Below are 20,644 nucleotides of genomic sequence, written 5' to 3' on the forward strand. Positions count from 1 at the left end.
AGTGGTGGTCGGCGGCCTACGCACCGCGCCCTTGCCCGGGTGAGTGATGCAGGCGATCGGCTTGGTGGTGGTGGGATCCGGTAACGGCATTTACGGGCTGAAGGGATTACGTGCTTGGGTGCAGTGACCTTAAGGGACGACTCTGAACCAGGCCCGTGTCAGTTGTCTGACCTTTGTCGACCAAACTCGGTCCTGTGCTGGTTTGAACTCGGGTCCTGGCACGTGCTACGTGATAACGTGTGTCAGCTATAGCACCCAAAAGTTTCTTCCCCCGGCCCATCCTTAACCCTTACCGAGTACGGCAAGACATTTAGAATCTCAACTTGTCCTTTTCTGATTGCGAGAGCGGCAATTTTAAAAACTTAACCGTAGTGGCTAAACCAAGTTAGTTCGTCAGAATTTGTGTGTGGAGACCCCGGAGCGTCATGAGTTCGAGACTGCTGCGGGTTATTTTCAGGAACCTGTGCCAGTGTTTTAAGCTGCATGCATTAAACTAAGGGTCTTTGAAGCTTACAGGGTTGTCTTTTTTTGGGGGGGGGGGTTGGTCCGTCTCTGGTAGACAAAGCTGTACGGGTGAGGCAGGTGGCACGCGTGTGGGCTGGAGAACTTGGAACCACACCTGTCTGTGGCCCTTATCGAAGCTACAGCAGCTTCTCTGTAGCTGCTGTGGTCAAAACGGAGGCCCAGAGAAACAGTTTTCCTTGACGGTCGCGGTTCTGTTTTGCTGTAACTGTTCTGCAACATTTTGGGAAAAGACAACTCCACCTTCAGATTTCTCAAGGGCATCTAGGGAATCAATCTATATGAATATGAATGTGTTCAGTGGGGGTGGCCCACGACTTTAATCTCGGCACTCAGGAGGCAAGTATGCCAGCCTGGCCTAGAGTGAGTATCAGGCTACAAAGAAAACCACGCATCAACACAAAGCCAGTAAAAAAAAAACTTTACGTCTTGAATGTGGAATTAACAGGCTAACATAGTTGGAAGTAGTTTGGTGGGCCTTTAAATGTCTTGGTATGTAGCAGTGCCTTGGTCACTTATCTGTAAGAAGGCCAGTTGAGGACCAGGTGCAGGTGCTATAAGATTACTGTGGATTGGAAGGGAGTTGGGCTACATGTGAAGTGAATAAGTTTTTTGAAATTAATAAGAAAAGTAAAAAAATTGCTGTGGATAATTGTGTTGCCGTTAATCTTAGCTGTTCCAGATGAAGACGCCATGAAGTCAGTAGTACAAAAGAAGCCCAGAAGCCGCGAGGGTGGTGACGTGGCAGCAGTGGGGCCTGGTAAGTGGCGGTTTGGGGGTTGAGAAATACAGCATGTTTCCAAGGGCTGTGGCTGGTTGTAGCCATGGGATCTCCAACTGCATGCCAGAGTAACTGGAGAGACTTTGACAGCCCAGGTCTGCACAGTGCCTGCAGCTGCCACTCAGCTTTCCTATACACACGGGGCCTGGACTTGGCTGGAGTACTGTTTGTGCTGTCCCTCAGTGCTCACGCCAAAGCTTCCTTCTCTGCAGGTTACACTCAAGGCTCTTGGAAAGTCTGCGAAGCTAGCCTGTCTGCCGTGCTCATTAAACCAAGGTAAAGTTGCTCTCTGAGACAGCCTGACCCTCTGGTTCCCTTTCCCATCGGATCGCGACACTGGTCTTGGTGGTCGTAAAGGAGGAAGAGTACCCTGAAGCTGGCCTCACAGCGCTGTACTCAGGTATAGAGCATTGGCCAGATTCAGACACGCCCAGGCTCTAACATGGGATAATTTGAGAATTAAAGATACCTCTGGGCAGTTGTACCATTGCATTGCTGACTTGGGTTTCTTTCATGCGTTACTTTTTTTAGGGCTGTGTAACCAGTGAAGGGGCCATCATTTACACTTAGGTCTACAGTTGGTGGTTAAGGGTAAGTTAAGGGCTATTAGGAACCCTGGCTGGAAAAACTAAGGTTAGCATCTCAGTAATTCATGGTCTTGCCTGTGTGTGCTGTAGTAGCTGCTCACATCCAGGGACAGGGGATGCTTGCCGTGTGGCGTGGCTTGGCTTGTCATCTACCCATTGAAGGCCATGAACAGTCCTGAGCTTGCGCTATTACCCCTGCAACCAGGGAAGATGCATCCTGAGGAGGGGGAGGCCGGCAGCCCAGACACTGGTCCATGATGAAACCTAATCTTAGTGGACATCTGTGGATGAGAAATGCGGATATGGGACTGAGACCAGTTCTTAGAGAAAGCCTGACCGTGGGGAATTTGAGCCTGAGGGCAGAACTAACACTGGTCACTCATTTCCTTTCTAGAAAAATTCAGCAAGAGGAATGACTGCCTTGGAAGCAAGCAGAAGTCTTTGACTAATACTCAGCCAGGCAGCACTTGAAGGTAGAAACAGGTGCATCTCAGCCTGGCCTACAGAGTAAAATGACTTAATATGTAATTGTCAATAAAGACTTTGGAAAGTGTCTCTCTGTAAGTGGATTTTTAAAAGTGTTCTGACTGCTACTAAACCATCTCTTACTCCCCTTGATTTTTGTGGTGTGATGCCCATGAGTCATAAACTGCATTCTGAGACCACAGAGAGAAGGCTCCCAGTGCTGGACACCAGCATCTGGCCTTTTGAGTATCTGACCATAAAGCTGCTTGACCCTCCACAGGGCCCTGACCTAGGAAGAAGCAAGGCTTGGCTGCTCCAATAATTAGCAGGTCCTGTCACTGTTCGACTTTGTTCTTTGGGCTTGTGGGAGCTGGAGTTTTTCTACTGGTGGAAGACAGGATGATCAAGGCAAATTTAGTTTATTGAAGACAGTCTGAGCCAATAAGCCTCAGGTCAGGGTTAGGACACATGGGGCCATGGGAAGGTGTAAGGCCCCCAGCAGTGTTAGGTCTATGGATGACCCTGGTTCTTGTGAGTTCCTGAGGAGCAATTACAGGCAGAAGGGTGGCTTGTGGGAGGCAGGTAGGTGTGGCCTTTGCTAGGAGCACTTGTCAGATGAATCTGAGTATCTCACACCCCTGCCTGGGCATTTTAAATGGGAGCTGGTTTTCACCAATTTAATAGCACATAGAGGCAAAAGAAGTTGACAACAATTTCAGGAAATGACAGTTTATTAAAGTCTTATAAAAGATAAAAGCTTCAAAATTAAAAAACTATTGCCTTGATAACAGTCCATGTCCTGGCTACAGCATGGCAGGGATCTCTGAGCACACAGTGTCCAGGGGCTGCCAGTGACAGTCCATCAGTGCATCATACAGCTCCTCGCTCTGCTCCATGAACTCCTTGTTGGCCTCAGTCACATCCAGCTGTGGTGCTGGGTCTGGAGGGAAAAGGAAAGGTCAACCAGGCCCAAAGAGCCACCTACCTAGAAGAGTTCATTGAGGTCCTGTCTGCAGGCTTAGGATGGTGTCTAAGGAAGTGATTTGGAGCATGTGACAGCTGCTGTTTCTCCTTTAGCTTACAAAGCCACACCTGGATAACTGCCTTAGATTTCCAGTTCTCAAATTTAAAACATTTAAATTAATGAATCCAAAGTGCCACCTTAAGAACTGAACCGATATCTAATGTAAGACACAGTCACATGTGTGGTGGGCCCTGTAACTACTCGGGAGGTGGAGGCAGATGGATCATGAGTTTCAACTGAGCCTTAGCAGATATATTGAAATGTCTAAAAAATAATAAAACCTGCCTGGCGTGGCGGTGCTCAACTTTAATCCCAGCAGAGGCAGGCGGATCTTTGTGAGTTTGAGGCCAGCCTGGTCTACAAAGGGAGTCCAGGATAGCCAAGGCTATACAGAGAGACCCTGTCTCAAAAACAAATGCATATCAGACATTTAGGTTTTTGAGGCTGGGTCCAGGTGCATCTCAAACTCAACCCTGCCTCAGCCTGGAGATTATAGAGGTGCTCTACCATGTTAGGCATGGAGGGCCTCAGTGTAGAGTCTCAGCAGGAGTTAGCTGTAGGCTCAGCTAGCAATCAATTAAGACACTGACACTTGTTACATTTTAAAATAGCCATAGCTAACCTGGGGCAGGGCAGATATTAGTCTTCTAACTACTCCCATAGTGGGGCAGGCATGTGATACCTGTTTTAATTTTATGTCATTTGTTTTCAATAACTTTTATTAAGCTACCTCCCATCTATAATCCCAAATACTTGTTAATGTTTTTATCTGAGCTGGGTTCTCCATCCATGCTGGCCATGTGTTTTTCTTTCATCTAACCCATGGTGGCCTCCTCTCCTCCTCATGGCGGTCTTCACCACCCCCCTTCTTTGGACCCTTAGCCACACCTATCTCATTTGCCCTGCCCAGGTGGGATGGCTTTTTATTAATCAAAAGGTGAGCCACAGAGACAGTAATTAGCACCAAAATACATTAGACCACCCCCAACAGTTAGCTGTGTGGCCCTGTCTGGTCTAGAACCAACACTAGGTCTAAATAAAGCTTTGCACTACCACACCAAGCTGACTTGTTTTCCTCTTCTGCTTCTCCTTCATCTTTCCTGGCACCATGTAGACCAGGCTGGCCTCTGACTGGGAAATACATGTCCTTGCCTGACAAGCGCAGTGTTTAAAGGCTGGTACCACAACACCTGCTCTTCTCTCCTTTGATACAAAGTCTCACCATGTAACCAAACCTGGCCTTGAACTCAAAGTAATCATTTTGTCTCAACCAGACAGTTTAAACTCAGCTGTACTTTAAGAAAACTGAGCTGCAGCCTGGCATGGTGGCGCAGGCCTTTAATCCCAGCACTTGGGAGGCAGAGGCAGGTGGAGCTCTGACTTCAAGGCCAGCCTAGCCTGTAAGTTCCAGAGAAACTGTCCGGAAAAACAAAATAAAGAGCAAGCTCACACATCTTTAGTGTTCTCCGGCATCTGGCTGGCACCTGAACAGTTAGCAGAGGCACCAGGGGATCCTTACCTTCCAGGGCATCATCCCCGACCTCTTCATACGTCTGTCAAGAGAAGAAAGGATGGGTGAGGGCCCCGAGAAAATCCAAGATGGCTTTTTACAAGCCTTCCCCACCTTCTCAGAGTCCTAGTCCATGGGGAGAATTCACTGGGGACAATGATGGTCCCTGGAGGCAAAATGAGACCCAAGAGTTGCCAAGCGCGGTTACCTGCATGGTGCTCTGTGTGTAGCCATACTGGGGGTAGCTGTAGCTGTAGCTGCCTGTGTTCTGGTCATAGCCCCACTGGGCATAGTAGTTCTGGTACTGCTGGTAATACTGGTTGTAGCTGTAACTGTACATCTGGCTGTACTCAACTGGCTTTACGCGGCTCCTTACAGGAAACAAAACCAGCTGTAAGCGGACACTTCCCTCCCACTGCCCTCCACATTCCCCATGCCCGCCCTGCTATACAGATGAGGGCACAGAACATTCAAGTGACTGCTCCTGGGCCACATGACTAAGGGACAGACAAAGCTAGGTGGTCTGCCTGCAGATCCTATGCCCTAAGAAACAAGCTTTTCTGGCTCAACTGTGTGCTTGTCAGGCCTGACTCTTTCTTCAAAATTCCTTTTTAAAAAAGATTTGTTGCCGGGTGTGGTAGCGCACACCTTTAATCCCAGTACTTGGGAAGCAGAGGCAGGCGGATCTGAGTTCCAGGACAGCCAAGGCTATACAGAGAACGCTGTTTGCATTTTGTTTTTAAGACAGGGTTTCTCTGTAGCCTTGGCTGTCCTGGACTCCCTTTGTAGGCCAGGCTGGCCTTGAACTCACAGAGACCCACCTGCCTCTGCCTCCCAAGTGCTGGGATTAAAGGCGTGCGCCACCACGCCCGGCTGGAGTACACCTTTAATACCAGCACTCAGGAGGCAAAAGCAGGGGGTTTCTGAGTTTGAGGCCAGAATGGTCTACAGAGTGAGTTCCAGGACAGTCGGGGCTACACAGAGAAACCTATCTGTAATAATAATATAATAACTAATAAAAAGAATAAAATGATAATGATGACTCAAGATGGATTTCAAACTACAGACTACTCACCACCTGGCCCACACTGCAGCAGCCTTTACTGTCTCTGCAGGAACGTTACTTTTCTGTGGAGCTGAACTCAAGTCTTTCACATGCTAGGCAATGTGCTTCCCCCTCCCCCAGCTGCCTCATCTGATGAGTTACCTGGGATTTGTAATTTGTTCTTGCAGTGCTGGGGACACATACAATAAAGGCCTCATTTATCACTGCCATCATACCAACAAGAAAGCTAAGTCTCTAAACGCTCTGGAATTGACAAGATGGTTCAGTAGGTAAAATGCATAACCCCGACAACACACACAAAGATGAAAGAACAAGGCTGTACTCTGACCATAGGCTCAATGGGGGCCTGTGCACATCTTTGTGCGCATATATGCAGTATAATAAGTAAAATGAGCTGGGTGTGGTGGCACACGCCTTTAATCCCAGCACTCGGGAGGCAGAGGCAGGCGGATCGCTGTGAGTTCAAGGCCAGCCTGGTCTACAAAGGGAGTCCAGGACAGCCATGGCTACACAGAGAAACCCTGTCTCAAAAAACAAAACAAAAACAACAAAAAACCAAATAAAATGTCTTAAAATTTAAAAACTGAAGCCAGGCGTGGTGGCACATGCCTTTAATCCTAGCATTTGGGAAGCAGAGGCAGATGGATCTCTGTGAGTTCAAAAGTCAGCCAGAACGAGTCCAGGCCAGCCAGAGCTACACAGAGAAACCCTGTCTTCAAAAATGAAAACAAAAACAAAACAAACAAAAAACTAGAGCCAGGTGTGATGACTCTCACCTTTAATGACAGCTCTTGGAAAGCAGAGGCACTGCTAAATATATGACCTTCTCTATAAAAAAAGAATAAAGTCCCGTGATTTGGCTGAGGCTAATCCTAGGACTAGACTTAACTCCCAACAGGGTGCCAAATCCACAAAGGATCCACTACTTTAAAAGTCAGGAAAAACATGTATGGAGAAACTTCGGAAACAGGCTCAGATCGAAGTGGTAACCTAGTTGAGAAAATCTCAGGAGCGCAAGCAGAGCTCAGGCACGGGAGGATGGTTTCCACTAAGAGTGTCCTGACACCAACATCACACAGGAGCCACACGCTGACTCCAGCATGCAGCTGGCTGACTCAGGAGAATCACTTCTGTCCTCACCACTGGTACATCCCATTGCTCTGCTAATGAAGCCAGAGAGGAAGCTGTTAGCAGGAGCTGAGAGCACCAGGCACTGCAAAGGCGGCACTTAACTAAGCACCTGTAAACGCCTCACTTTGTGAAGGGGACTCAGCTGCTGTCTGCTGAAGCATGCAGCTCTAGACCAGGATGCTTTGCTGCAGGCTGTAGGCAGAAAGTCCGCCTCTTTATGAAGTAGTGCATCTCCACCACTCTGTGGACAGCAACTGAGGTTCATCTTCCCCACCTGGGCTCCTTGAGTCTCCTTCAGGCAGTCTCCAGGGCCTGACCCTTTCCTGAGGGCTTGAGGACACCTCCCCAGGGGCGGGCACTGATTATAACAACAGCGTTCAGTGTGGCATAGATAGAAGAAGTTAGAAGTTTGCAGACGAGCCTTTGTCTCTGTTTACAGCCATATGGACAGAGTCTAACTATTGATCACCCTAAAACGGCAAAAGCGATCAACAGGGGAACTGTTGGACAGAACCTACACATAAAACACGCTGCAGTAGTTAAACCTAAAACCATCGGCAGGAGACTATTTGAGTGGAGACTGTGCTTTGCTTAGAAGGTGAGGTCTAATACCAAGCAGCCCCATTCCTACCAAGAAGCACATGCAGAGAATTGTGAAACTGTACGGGGAAGTGTGCAAATGGAATAAACAGAGAAAAAGGGAATAAATATTACTTATGAAATTCAAAACTGAGTGAAAGACTCTGGGTTTGAACCCCAGAATTACAAAAGAAATAAACCTTACCACATGTAAATTGACTTATATATATGAACTTGGAAGGGAATTGAGAAATGATAATTAGCCCGCATGGGCTGGGCCTTTAATCCCAGCACTCAGGAGGCAGAGGCAGGTGGATTGCTGTGAGTTCAAGGCCAGCCTGGTCTACAAAGTGAGTCCAGGACAGCCAAGGCTACACAGAGACCCTGTCTAGGAAAAAACAAAAGAGAGAAAGAGAGAGAGAGAGAGAGAGAAATGATAATTACCTTTGTTTGTTTGTTTGTTAAGACAGGGTTTCCCTGTGTAGCCCTGGCTGGCCTGCAACTCTGATCATCCCATCTCAACCTCCTGAGTCGGTCCTCTGGAAGAGCATCTCTGCAGACCTGTAACTTTCTCTGCTGAGCCTGCTGGCCCACACCTATAATCCCATCACTCTGGAGGCAGAGGCAGAGGCAGACGGATCTCTGAGTTTGAGGCCTGCCTGATGTACAAAGCAAGTTTTGGGCCAGCCAGGGCTACACAGTGAGACCTTGTGATACATTCCAGTCTCTGTGTGTCAACATGATCATGCGGAAGGTCCGTCCTGAAGTCTGGCCGCTTCTGTACTGCTTTTGCTAATGGAAGGGGTGCGACACCCAGTTCCTACCTCTAGGGCTGCCCTGTGCACTGACTGCAGCAGCACCCCTCGCTATGACCTCCTGGATGCTACTCCACATCCTCTGTCCTAATACCCTAAGAAACTCCCAGATGCTGCCAATGCCTCCTAGGGGGTGACATTGCCACCTGCTGAGAAGGACCGCACTGGCTGACGGGTAAGAACTGTCACTCATGATAGCATACACATTTAATGCCAGCACTTGGAGGCAGAGGCAGGTGGGTCTCTGTGAGTTCCTGGGTAGTCACGGATAGATAGTAAGATCTGCCTCAAAGAACAAAACAAAGAACTTAGGTGTAATCAGAGAGGCCTTGTCCCTAAAACAAAAACAAAAAGATGAGCCAGGTGTGGTGGCGCACGCCTGTAATCCCAGCACTCGGGAGGCAGAGGCAGGCAGATCTCTGTGAGTTCGAGGCCAGCCTGGTCTACAAAGTGAGTCCAGGACAGCCAAGGCTACACAGAGAAATCCTATCTTGAAAAACCAAACCAAACTAAACTAAACCAAACCAAATCAAACCCCAAACCAAAAAGATGTTACTAATGGAAAAATTGCTTTATGCTTGTGTAAGACAACACACTTGAACTTACAAGCGTTTTCTATTTCTACCTAGCTAGTTAACAGTGAGACATACAATATTTCAGAAGGTATCCAGAATTATTTTTAAATGAATTTATTAATTTTTATTATTTTTGCTCTTTTTTTTTTTTTTTTGAGATAGGGTTTCTCCGTGTAGCCCTGGCTGTCCTGGACTCGCTTTGTAGACCAGGCTGGCCTTGAACTCACAGAGACCTACCTGCCTCTGCCTCACTGAGTGCTGGGATTGCAGAAATGCACTACTGCACCTGGCTCTATGTTTATTTTACATGCACTGGTGTTTGCCTGCGATGTACAGCTGAGGGGAGGTGTTGGGCCTCTGGAACTAGAGTTACAGATGGGTGTGAGCAGCCGTGTGGGTGCTAGGAATTGAACCTGGGACTGTGGGAGAACAGCCAGCGCTCTTAACCGCTGAGCCACCTCTCCAGCTCCAACTGTTTAGAACTCTGAGCCAGTCATTCCCACTGCAACAGACACTATCTGGAACTTTGTGAGCCTCCATATAAATAAGGCTAAACTTGAAAGAAAAGTTTCCCCTCTGTTTAACTCTGATCAATTCTATAGATAATTTCCCAACAACAGCTGCTGGGCAAGAAGTAAGGACATAGACAAAGGTCGGGCCTTGGCTCTCGCCCTCAGCGTCTGACTACCTAGCTGGGAGCGTACTTGTTCATCCCCACACCCAGCCTGAGCAAAGCACACAGTATTTGTGACTTCTGCCTCTCTGTCGCTTTGTGTCCCATGAATGGATGGGTGTCCTGATTAACACACAGCCAGCGAGAGCCCCAGGCTGGCCCAGGGCCGCTGCTCTCTGCAGGACTCACGCTTTAGGAATGGCCACACTGAGCCGCACAGGTTTAGACCCCAGTCCCACTGCTCCCTGGCACTCCGTCAAGGCTCGCTTCTGTTCCAATTCATCTGTAAATTTCACAAAACCATAGCCCCTGGAGGGAGAGAAAACCCAACACACTCCTTAGATCCCAGCTGTGATGAAGCCTACACGGAACGGAGGGTGGGGAAGAAACAGGAGGAGCGCGGGGGAGGAGGGCTGGGGGGGGGGCGCCGAGTCCCAGCACACACGGTGCAGAGGGAGGAGGGCTGGGGGGGGCGCTGAGTCCCAGCACACGCGGTGCAGAGGGAGGAGGGCTGGGGGGGGCGCTGAGTCCCAGCACACACGGTGCAGAGGGAGGAGGGCTGGGGGGGGCGCTGAGTCCCAGCACACACGGTGCAGAGGGAGGAGGGCTGGGGGGGGCGCTGAGTCCCAGCACACACGGTGCAGAGGGTCAGGGCAGACACACTGTGATCCCTTCTTTCTGTTCAGTTGCCCACTCCCCTCCACTCCTTCATCCAGGCTCCTTCCCAGTGTGGAAGGCAACACTGTTTCCATTGTGAAGTCGGCCCACAGGCTTTTCAGACCTTATGAGGGGTTATGCTGGGTGTGTGGTGGAGCAGGTACAGACAGACCTGGATCCTGAGCCTGCAGTTGGTGAGCGCCCCTCCCATGGAGTGCCACACTGCACTAAAGAGCAGCCAGAGTTCAGAGGTCTGATAACTTGCTCAAAGTCACACACACACACACCAGAAACTCTGGACCACACGCTGAAAGCCCGAGGATGAGGACTGCATTGATCAAGAGTCCATCTTTTGCTGCTATTGGCCTGTAATACTAGCACTAAGGAAACCAAGCATGGAGAATAGTGAGTTCCAGGCCAGCTACGGCCGCATGGAAACAAAGAGGAGAGACAGGACTGAGGAAGTGCCTCTGTGGTAGGGCACTCACTACTCACTGGCTCAGCACACTAAGTAGCTAGGTGCAGCCCCAGTACTGAAATATAAAAAGAATGCGCCATTCTTCGATTTGGAGGATATATATGGCTGGGTTCAATCCTATGCACAGTAAAGAAAAAGAAAATAAGAAAAACCTTCCTTCCTGCCTGGAGTTGGGAAATAGAACTCAGGACCTTGTACACGCTAAGCCAGCTCCCTAACACTGAGCTATACACTAGCCCTTTGAATGTTTTAACTTTTTTTTTTTGGTTTTTTTCTGTCTGGCAGTAACAGTCCTGGCTGTCCTGGCCTCTCTTTGTAGACCAGCCTGGCCCTGAACCCAGAGATCCACCTGCCTCTGGCTCCTGAGTGCTGGAAATACAGGTGTGCACTGCCTCATTAGGCTAAACTATAACATTTTTAACTACGTAGAAAGCCTTAGTAACAGAAGTAAACAGCGATAACTAGCTATTTATACTATTTCCTCTACTGTCAATCATATGAATGCCACAGCTAGATTGTCTTAATGTATAGACTGGAACATAGTCAGGGAGTGTCTGTCATTTGTCTAGTGCATAGCTCCTTGTCAGTGATGAAGGTGAGGTTCACCCCAGGCTGCCTGGCTTGGAAGCCTGCACTCGGAGGCACCACCCTCCCTGGTGTCTCCTCAACACCTTCACAGGGGGTATGAATGCAGAACCAGGAGGAAACACAAACAGCAGGGAAGGCCTTACTTAGACACGCCTGTCTGGTCCAAAACCACCTTGCCTCCCCGGCAGGAGGGGTAGACTTTGACAAAGAACTCATACAGCATGCCATCATCCACGTCTGGGGTCAGGTCCCCCACAAAGAGGGAGTACTCAGGGCTGAGAGGAGAGAAGAGTAAACAACAAACAAAACAAGACAAAAAAACAAAACTCTGATGTCAGTTTCTGAAATCTTCCTTTCTCCGCTTTTCTTTTCTTTTTGTTTTTTGAATCAAGGCTTCTCTGTGTAACAAGAGCCCTGGCTGTTCTGGACTCGATTTGTAGACCAGGCTGGCTTTGAACTCACAGACATCTGCCTGCCTCTGCCTCTTGAGTCTCTTTTCTAAGACAAAAGGCTTTGCTATGGAGCCCAGGCCGATCCCAAACTCCTAGCAATCCTCCCACCTAAGCTTCCTGAGTGCTGGAATGGAACTACAGGCACATTTTGCCATATCTAGTGGTATCTGGCATAGTTCAGATAAACCTCTAGGGCCTTCTCAAGAATACCAAATCTGATTTGCCTACTTAATCAGATACCCTAGACTCGAACCCAGTACCTCATGTGTGTGAAGCTTAGTCAGCCTAGCATTTTAGTTCATTATACATGTGGCAAAGGAGTTATGGAAACAGTACCATGTCCTGAATTTTCCAAACAATATAGGAAAATTGTCTGACTTTTAGCATCAAGAGTTCTCTGAGTTTGAGGTATGGCCAACCGCTGTAAGTTTTAGGGCAGCCAAGGATATAGTAAAAACTTGTCTCAAAAAAATAAAGAGTAAGAGAACGAGAGAGAGAGGTGAGAGGCAGAGAGACAGAGACCAGATGAAGGGATAGATCAGAGGCATCTCCATGGAGTTTTCACATGTTGAATGTAATGATAAAATAAAATAAGACACTAGGGTTGGAGAGGTGGCTCAGAGGTTAAGAGCACTGTCTGCTCTTCTAAAAGTCCTGAGTTCAATTCCCAGCAACCACATGGTGGCTCACAACCATCTACAATGACATCTGGTGCCCTCTTCTGGCACACATGTGGGCAGAATACTGCATAAATAAATAGATCTTTAAAAACAAAACAAAACAAACAAAAAAACCAAGACACTCTAAAGCCCTAAAGCTATTTAAGATGAAATGCTCAAACTCTGTTGGAAAAGGATAAACAAAGGTTTTCTAGAAATGTTTACAGATGTATTTAGTTAGGAGAATAGTTTGCGTTTTGCGCCACCAGGCCAGGTCTATTTTAGCATTTCAGGCATGATACATATTCTTTGTATAAAATTAGAATATAAAAACTCACAAAGAAGCTAGGCAGTGGTGGTGGCTCACAGCTTTGATCTCAGCCCTGGGGAGGCAGAGACAGGCAGAGCTGAGTTCCAGGCCTACAGAGTGAGTTCTAGGACAGTCAGGGCTACACAGAGAAACCCTGTCTTGAAAAGCCAAAAACAAACAACCCAACCTCATAAGAAAAATAAAATTAGTGGCCAGATCTGGTAGCCCATGCCCAGGGGTAGAGAGGAGGATGCACAGTTCAAGGCTAGCTTTAGCTCTATAGCAAGTTCACAGTCAGCCTTGGCTGTGTGAGACTTTGCCTTGACACCTATACACATGCTGGGAATGAACTCGAGTCCTCTGCAGGAGCAATGCGCTCTCTCAACTGCTGAGCCATCTCGCTAGCCCATCATACGGCTTTTGAAACAGAGTCTCATATAGCTCAAGTTAGCCTCAAACTCCACATTTTGCTTAAAATGACCTAATCTTCTGGTTTACCCGCCTCCACCTCCCATGTGGTGGGATTGCAGGCGAGTCTATGCCAGTTTATGTGGTGCTGGGGACTGAAACAGGGCTCCCTGCAGACTCTGCCTAAGGAGCTACGTCCTCCAGCCCTGTCATTCCTTTTGGGTTTACAAAAGTTCAACATGATCCATTATATCTCATTTCTGCTACTTTTAGTTCTCATATATTGCCCAGAGTGCGCGCAGGAAACCTCACCTGCAAACCTCAGGCACTCAGGAGGCCGCGGCAGGAGTCTGAGGTCACCTAGGCAACACAGCCATATTGCCTACACCATGACATGGGGACTCTACAATGTGGCTGGTGAGCATTCCAGTAAAGGAACACATTATAACTGAGCCCCTTCTCTACCATCAGGCCGTCTGGGGCTCCCTCAACGTTCCCAGTCACACACATGTTTTAATAAGCACTTGTGAGGCTACTCCTTGCACAGAACCATGAATAAATTCTCAAAGTTGGAATTACACGGTCAGTGTAAAACAAGCTTGGTAAAGCTTCTGAGACATTGTCTTAAAATGTCAAAAACTACTGAAGACTAAGGAGAACAACTCAATTGTTTGGTTTGAGTAAGGGCCTTGCTATGCAGCCCTGGCTAGCTGGGAACTCACCATGTAGGCTAGGAGTACCTCCAACTTGCCGGGTTCCTCTTGCCTCTACCTCCTGAATGCTGAGAGCAGGGATGGCATGGTGCCACCATGCCTGACCACAGTGCTGTCTTTAGAGGCTGAAGAACCATTGCTCAATAAGAAGCCAAGTGAAGCAGGCAGCATTGCTTCCAATGTCGAAATGCAAAATTGGATTACTTCTTCTAGCCTGGACTGCTAAATCTCTAAGGCTGTAGAAATGCTGCTTCCTGAGAGCCACTGTACATGATAACCAATGCATACTGTTACAGTAAGTAGATTCTATTATTATTATTATTATTATTATTATTATTATTATTATTATTACTACTACTACTACTCACAGTGCTGCCTGCATATATGCTTGCACAACAGAAAAGGACACTAGATCTCACTATAGATGGTTGTGAGCCACCATGTGGTTGCTGGGAATTGCACTCAGGACCTTTGGAAGAGCAGACCTCTGAGCCATTTCTCCAGCCCCCAATAAGTAGATTCTTACTGAATAAGACCTCAAAACCTAACAGGGTGGAAGGTTGAAGGAGGACCACACAGAGCAAAGATATGATACTGCCAAGCATGGTGGCACACACCCAAAATCTTAAGCACCTATGAGGCATAAAGATGACTGCTGTGAGTTAAGGCCAGCCTGGGCAACATAGTGAATTCTAGGTTAGTGTAGTCTACAGACCCTGTCTCAATTAAAAAAAAAAATGCTAGTTGGCGGTAGCGCATGCCTTTAATCCTAGCACTTGGGAGGCAGAGGCAGGTGGATCTCTGAATTTGAGGCTAGCTGGGTCCACATAGTAAGTTCCAGGACAGCCAGGGCTACATAGAGAAACTTTGATTGAAAAACAAAAAATAAACAGCTAAGGCTGAGACAAAAAATAGTTTTTGCCTTCTGTGGAGGATTGAGTGAGACTGGCTCCCACAGGTGCATATATTTGGTGTTTGGTCTCCAGTGAGTGAAAGTCTTTGGTAGGATCAGGAGGGGTGGCCTCGTTAGAGAAAGTCTGTCACTGGGCTGGGCTTTGACGTTTCCAAAGCCCATTCCAAGCCCCATGTCTCTCTGCGCCTACTGGTCAGGACATCGTTCTCAACCACTCCTACAATGCTTACAATGTCTGTCGCCATGCTCCCTGCCGTGATGATAAAGGGCTACCTCTGAAACTCTTAAGTAAGCCCTCCCCCCATTAAATGTTTTCTTTATAAGAGTTGTCGTGGTCTCTGTGTCTCTCCACAGAAACCTTGAGTGACTAAGACACCTTCCATGCACAAGGATCTGGGTTCAATTAGCAGCACTGTGTGTCACTACCATCTAGCAAACCTGGGGGTGAAGCACATGTCCTAACCCAGCACATGGGAGGCAGATGGAGCAGACGGTTACAAGTTTAAGGTCATCCTTGACCAGAGCTTGAGGCCAGTCTGGGAACATGAGACTCTGTCTCCCCCACTAAAAGGAGCCATCCAAAGAAGGAAGGACATGGCCTGGCCTCACACGGAGGCCAGGGACGGGGAGAGTGTTGTCTTTCAGAAGGGGGCAAATTGCAGCCAGAGTCCCCTCCCCACCCTCCTGTTGGCAGTAATTGCACTGTAACATCCCGTGCTTCTGTTCAGACATATATTAGGGCTTGACCTACACTGGTGCAGCTCCTTACTTACCTATTGTCTGGTTGTTTTCCATAAGTTGCATAATTCAGTTTAAAACGTTTTGCCTGGAAATTTAAAAACACATGGACAATTAAAACGGAGAAGGGTCTTTCAAAAGTCAAACAATATTTGAAAAAAACTGAAATAAATTACCTTGGCCAAAACATCTCCCCCTCTCTAAGCCTCAGCTTTTCTCCTGTATAAAATGAAGGGGTTGCACGGTTGACCGTTAAGGGCACTGCCAGCTCCATGGTTCTATGAGCCCAGGTGTGGCAGCTGGTACAGCTGTAAGCTAAGTAACTGTAGGAAGAGCAGAATGTGACTCTCTTGAAATGTGTTATTGCTGCTGCCAGCCTGTTCTAGATTCTCAACTAGGAAAAGACCTAGAGCTTCATTCTTTTTTTTTTTTTTTAATTTTTAAAAAATATTCTTAAAAAAGATTTATTTATTATTATGTATACAGTGCTCTGCCTGCACGTACACCTGCAGGCCAGAAGAGGGCATTAGATCGCCTTATAGATGGTTGTGAGCCACCATGTGGTTGCTGGGAACTGAACTCAGGACAGTGCTCTTAGCCGCTGAGCCATCTCTCCGGCCCCTAGAGCTTCAAATCTTCATTTATTATTTTTGATGGAGAATGAACCCAGCGACCTGGGCATATGCTAGACAAGTACTCTCCCACTAAGCTACACCCCCAGCGCAATTTTTGGATCTTCTGTAATAAAGGGAGTACTGCAAAGCGGAAGGGCCTGGGCTTGAAGGCAGTTAATCTTCCGTCTGAATCTTGGCTCTGCCACTTACTACCTGTGTCGCCCTCAGCGAGTCACTGCACCTCCCTCAGCTTCAGTTTCCTGCTTGATCAAAGATAACAGAACCTATTGTGCAGGTGGCTCAGGGGTTAAATAAAATGCTGTGAGTTTCCGGTAGCAATGCATTATGTGCTGGTAATTAACGACAACAAAACGGCAAGGTCTTCATCATCCCAATGTCCTTACAGGTGTGGCTCCTGGAAGGGGCTTCCCATTAATTTTGTGCAAACACTTCTCGGCTGTGGCCAAATCGGCAAATTCCACAAAGCAGTAGCCAGCTGGGATTCTGGAAGCAAGCAGAGAAAGATAAGGATGCCAAGAGAGGAAAAATCGCTTCCTCTCCCCCCCCCCCCCACTTCTCTGTTAAGACAGGTTTTACTACATAGCTCTGTCTGCCCTGGAACTCACTCTGTAGACCAGCCTGGCCTTGAACTCATAAAGATCCACCTGCCTCTGTCTTCTAAGTGCTGGGATAAAAGACAGACATGTGCCCAGCTTAAAAAAAAAAAAAGTGGTTTTCGGGGGCTGGAGAGGTGGCTCAGAGGTTAAGGTCCTGAGTTCAATTCCCAGCAACGGCATGGTGGCTCACAACCATCTATAATGAGATCTGGTACCTTCTTCTGGTGGGCAGGCCCACATGCAGGCAGGACGTTGTATACATAGTAAATAAATAAATGGTTTTCAATAACTCGTTTTTCTGATAGAGCCATACTATTTTTGTTCTACTCTGTAGTCCAGATCAGAAATAACTACAAACTTAAAAACAAGGACTGTGAATCTGGCCAGTCCCTGATTTACTTAATAAACCACTTACTATGTATATGTGATATCACCTATGAAATACTGTCAAAAACCCTTAATGTGATCCATTCAAGCCTTCAGATCCATTATCTGGCTTACTAGAACTTGAGAATAGCCCCAGAGAAAATACAGAAGAAACCAATCCAGGTCATGATTTCTACCTACATTAGAGCTGGGCAGTGGTGGCGCACGCCTTTAATCCCAGCACTTGGGAGGCAGAGGCAGGCAGATTGCTGTGAGTTGGAGGCCAGCCTGGTCTACAAAGCGAGTCCAGGACAGCCAGGGCTACACAGAGAAACCCTGTATGGGGGGGGGGGGAAGAAAGTGTACATTAAACTGGGCAGTAGCAACACACAACCTTAATCCCAGCTCTCAGGAGGCAGAGGCAGGCAGCTCTCTGAAAATGTGAGGCCAGCCTTGTCACAGACTCAGTTCCAGGATAGCCAAGTCTACACAGAGAAACCCTGTCTCAAAAAGCCAGACAAAACTACAAAGTCCACACTAAAGCACCTGCCTAACACCCACCGGATTCTGTACCCAGCTCAAAGGCAGGGAAGTGTCATAGGAAAAGGAAAAGGAAGGCTCTAGAGCTGCTCATGATGGTGTGATCAGAACACGTGAGATGGCAAAGTTTAGAAGCTGAGGCTAGCAGGCTGCCTCAAGTTCAGTGCCAGTCCTGGATGCATAGTGAGTTCAAGGCCAGTCTGCACTATAAAATGAGACCCTGTCGTTTTAAAGATTTATTTGTTTATTATGTATACAGTGTTTTCACCTGCCTGTTCCCCTGCAGGCCAGAAGAGGGCACCAGATCTCATTCTAGGTGGTTATGAGCCATCATGTGGTTGCTGGGATTGAACTCAGGACCTCTGAAGAGCAGACAGCGCTCTTAACAGCTGAGCCATCTCTCCAGCCCTGAGACCCTGTCTTTTATACTTTTTGTTTGAGACAGGTTCTCTACGGAGCCTTGGCTGCCCTTGAACTTAATATGTAGACTATGAAAGCCTTGAACTCACAGAGACTCACCCACCTCAACTTGTTTGCAGAATTCTTGGATTAAAGGCATATTCAGCTCTTTTAAAAATTCTTTAATATTTACATTAATTATTTGAAAATCCTTTGCTTTTTTGAGACAGGGCATCACCATATAGCTCTGGCTTGTTTTGGCTTCCCAACATGCTGGGATTAAAGGCATGTACCACCACTGTTCATCAATTATTTGAGAATTCTGGACAATGTATCATGGGTCTAGGGTTTCCAACTCTGGTCAACAGGCTTATGAGGTAAGTGCTCGGACCTCAGCCTGACTGCTGAGCCACCTCACGGCCCACCCCGGGCACTTGTACTTCTGAACTCTCCTAATTTCTTGAAAAAAAAAAAAAAAAAAAAAAGAAAGAAAGAAGGTGGGGCGGGCCACATGCTCAAAACTATAAAAAAGGGGAGCTGGAGATATGGTTCAGCTGTAAAGAGTTCCGTACAGTAGTACAGAACCAAGGGACCTCAGTCTGATGCTCAGCAACCATGAAGGGCCACATCACCGGATTTGACACCGCTGGCCTGCAAGGGCACCTGCACTCTTCCTCATCACATACATACACCTGTAATCTAAAGTAAAAAACAAAAGAGCCAGAAGTGCGGACACACCTACGATTCCAGTACTCGGGAGGCAGAAGCAGGGCTGCTGTAAGTCTATGGTACTACAGTGAGACCTTGGTTTTTTGTTTGTTTGTTTTGTTTTTTTAACACAGGTTCCAGCATCCTGCCCGGCAACACTGGGATAATGAAACCTGAACTTCTGCTCAGGAAGCCACCTTCCACATTCCTTTTTTTTTTTTTTTCAATGGTTTTTCGAGACAGCGTTTCTCTGTGTTAGCCTTGGCTGTCCTGGACTCGCTTTGTAGCCCAGGCTGGCCTCGAACTCACAGTGATGCACCTGCCTCTGCCTCCCGGAGTACTGGGATTAAAGGCATTAGCCACCGCCTGCCAGGCTCCACATTCCCTTTTTTTTAATACTGTGATCCCTCCTCCTAGGGATGGCGAGAGAGGCCCTGACCCTGTGCGGTGTTTATTCTCTTGGATGACAGCAGCGGCCACTTCTATTCGGCGAGAATGGAAAGAGGGAAAGGGAGCCGTACCCAGTGAGGCGGTTTCGGATGATTTTGACGCTCATCACGGTTTCCCCCATGGTGGCGAAGGCTCTCGAGATGAAGTTCTCATCCATGTAGGGTTCCAGCTGCATAGACACCAGAGCAGAGAGGCCCATGAGGGGTCCAGCCCTTCCCACACCGCCCAGGACACCCCACTGCACTGTCAAGCTAGACTAGCCAGGTTTTCCTCCCCAGAAGGGCGCACGCCTTTAAGTCCACTACTCGGTAGCCAATGGCAGGCAGATTCTGTGAGTTAGAGGCCAGTTCGGTCTACATCGTGGGTACCAGGGCAGTCAGGACTAGAGGAGACCCCCCATCTCAAAGCAAAACAAACAAAACAGCTCCCCCCTCCTTTAAAGAACTCCCCATGCCTTCTGCCCTAAAGACACAAGACCCCTCAATCCTTGGGGTTCCTCCCACTCACTCCACGCCCCCCAAATCTCCTTTTCTTTCCCACGCTGGAAAGAAGGACCCCAGAACCTCTAACCCATAGACTCGGCATCGGATGAATCTTGGATGTTCTAGACTCCCTTTCCTATGAGGGCCGGGGTAAGACGGGGGCCTCGCTACGAAGCCATAGCTGGCCTAAAGCCTCGAGCTTGTGGCAATCCTCCTGCCTCTGCCTCGCAAGTGCAGGGATTAAGGCGTGCGCCACCGCACCCGGCCTGGTTTACTTTACGTCTCCGGTACCTTTCCTGTTCACTTCCACCCTTCTGGGATCCGAAGGCCCCTCCCCCTCAGGCCCTTCCTCCTCCTCCTCCTCCTCCTCCTCCAACAACTCGAGACCCTCTCGTCCTCCTCGGAGCGGAGGTGTCCCTCACTCACGTCTCCCATCCACAGGCTGGCCGCCATCCCGCACCCGGGCGGGGACGGTGCGGGCTTGTGGCGCGCGCCCGCGCCAGTCTGCGCCGCCGAGACCGCCCGGAGTCTGCGCCCGAGGCACCTCCCGCGCACACGCGGAGCAGGCGGCCGGAGGCGCCGATCCGGGTTTTCCTCGGATCTGTCAGCAGCTTCCGGTTCGCAGGGGGCGTGGCGTCGTGGCAGGCCCGGGGCGTGGCTTCGGCACGGGCAGGGGCGTGGCTCCGAGTCGGCGCAGGAAGGCTAGCTGGCAAACGCTCTGAGGAAAAACTGTGGGTTGGACTGCTCCGCTCTCTAATAAAAGCACGTAAATGCGTCTCTAAATAGAGATGTAAGAATTGCTCTCTGTAGGGAATAACAAGCAT

The 20,644-nt window shown here is 48.4% G+C and overlaps 1 protein-coding gene across 3 annotated transcripts; it reads right to left on the reverse strand.

Annotated features, from left to right (window-relative positions):
* Window positions 1-3,068: 3,068 nt before the first annotated feature.
* On the reverse strand, window positions 3,069-20,437 carry TRNAU1AP (tRNA selenocysteine 1 associated protein 1). Of its 3 annotated transcripts, XM_084786430.1 has the most exons (9): window positions 20,247-20,437; window positions 19,410-19,507; window positions 16,663-16,762; window positions 15,680-15,732; window positions 11,595-11,726; window positions 9,918-10,037; window positions 5,098-5,260; window positions 4,899-4,932; window positions 3,069-3,295 (listed from the first exon to the last, which is right to left on the reverse strand). In XM_084786430.1, exons 1-9 carry the CDS (start codon window positions 20,271-20,273, stop codon window positions 3,159-3,161), a joined length of 864 nt encoding a protein of 287 aa, XP_084642556.1. In that variant the 5' UTR covers window positions 20,274-20,437; the 3' UTR covers window positions 3,069-3,158. The 3 variants fall into 3 exon arrangements, with proteins under 3 accessions (XP_084642556.1, XP_084642555.1, XP_084642554.1); XM_084786429.1 differs by lacking the exon at window positions 11,595-11,726 and having other exon boundaries at window positions 20,247-20,413; XM_084786428.1 differs by lacking the exon at window positions 9,918-10,037 and having other exon boundaries at window positions 20,247-20,413.
* Between the last annotated feature and the right edge of the window lie 207 nt (window positions 20,438-20,644).

This window comes from Acomys minous (assembly GCF_964271855.1).
Source record: "Acomys minous genome assembly, chromosome: 6".
Classification (NCBI taxonomy): domain Eukaryota; kingdom Metazoa; phylum Chordata; class Mammalia; order Rodentia; family Muridae; genus Acomys; species Acomys minous.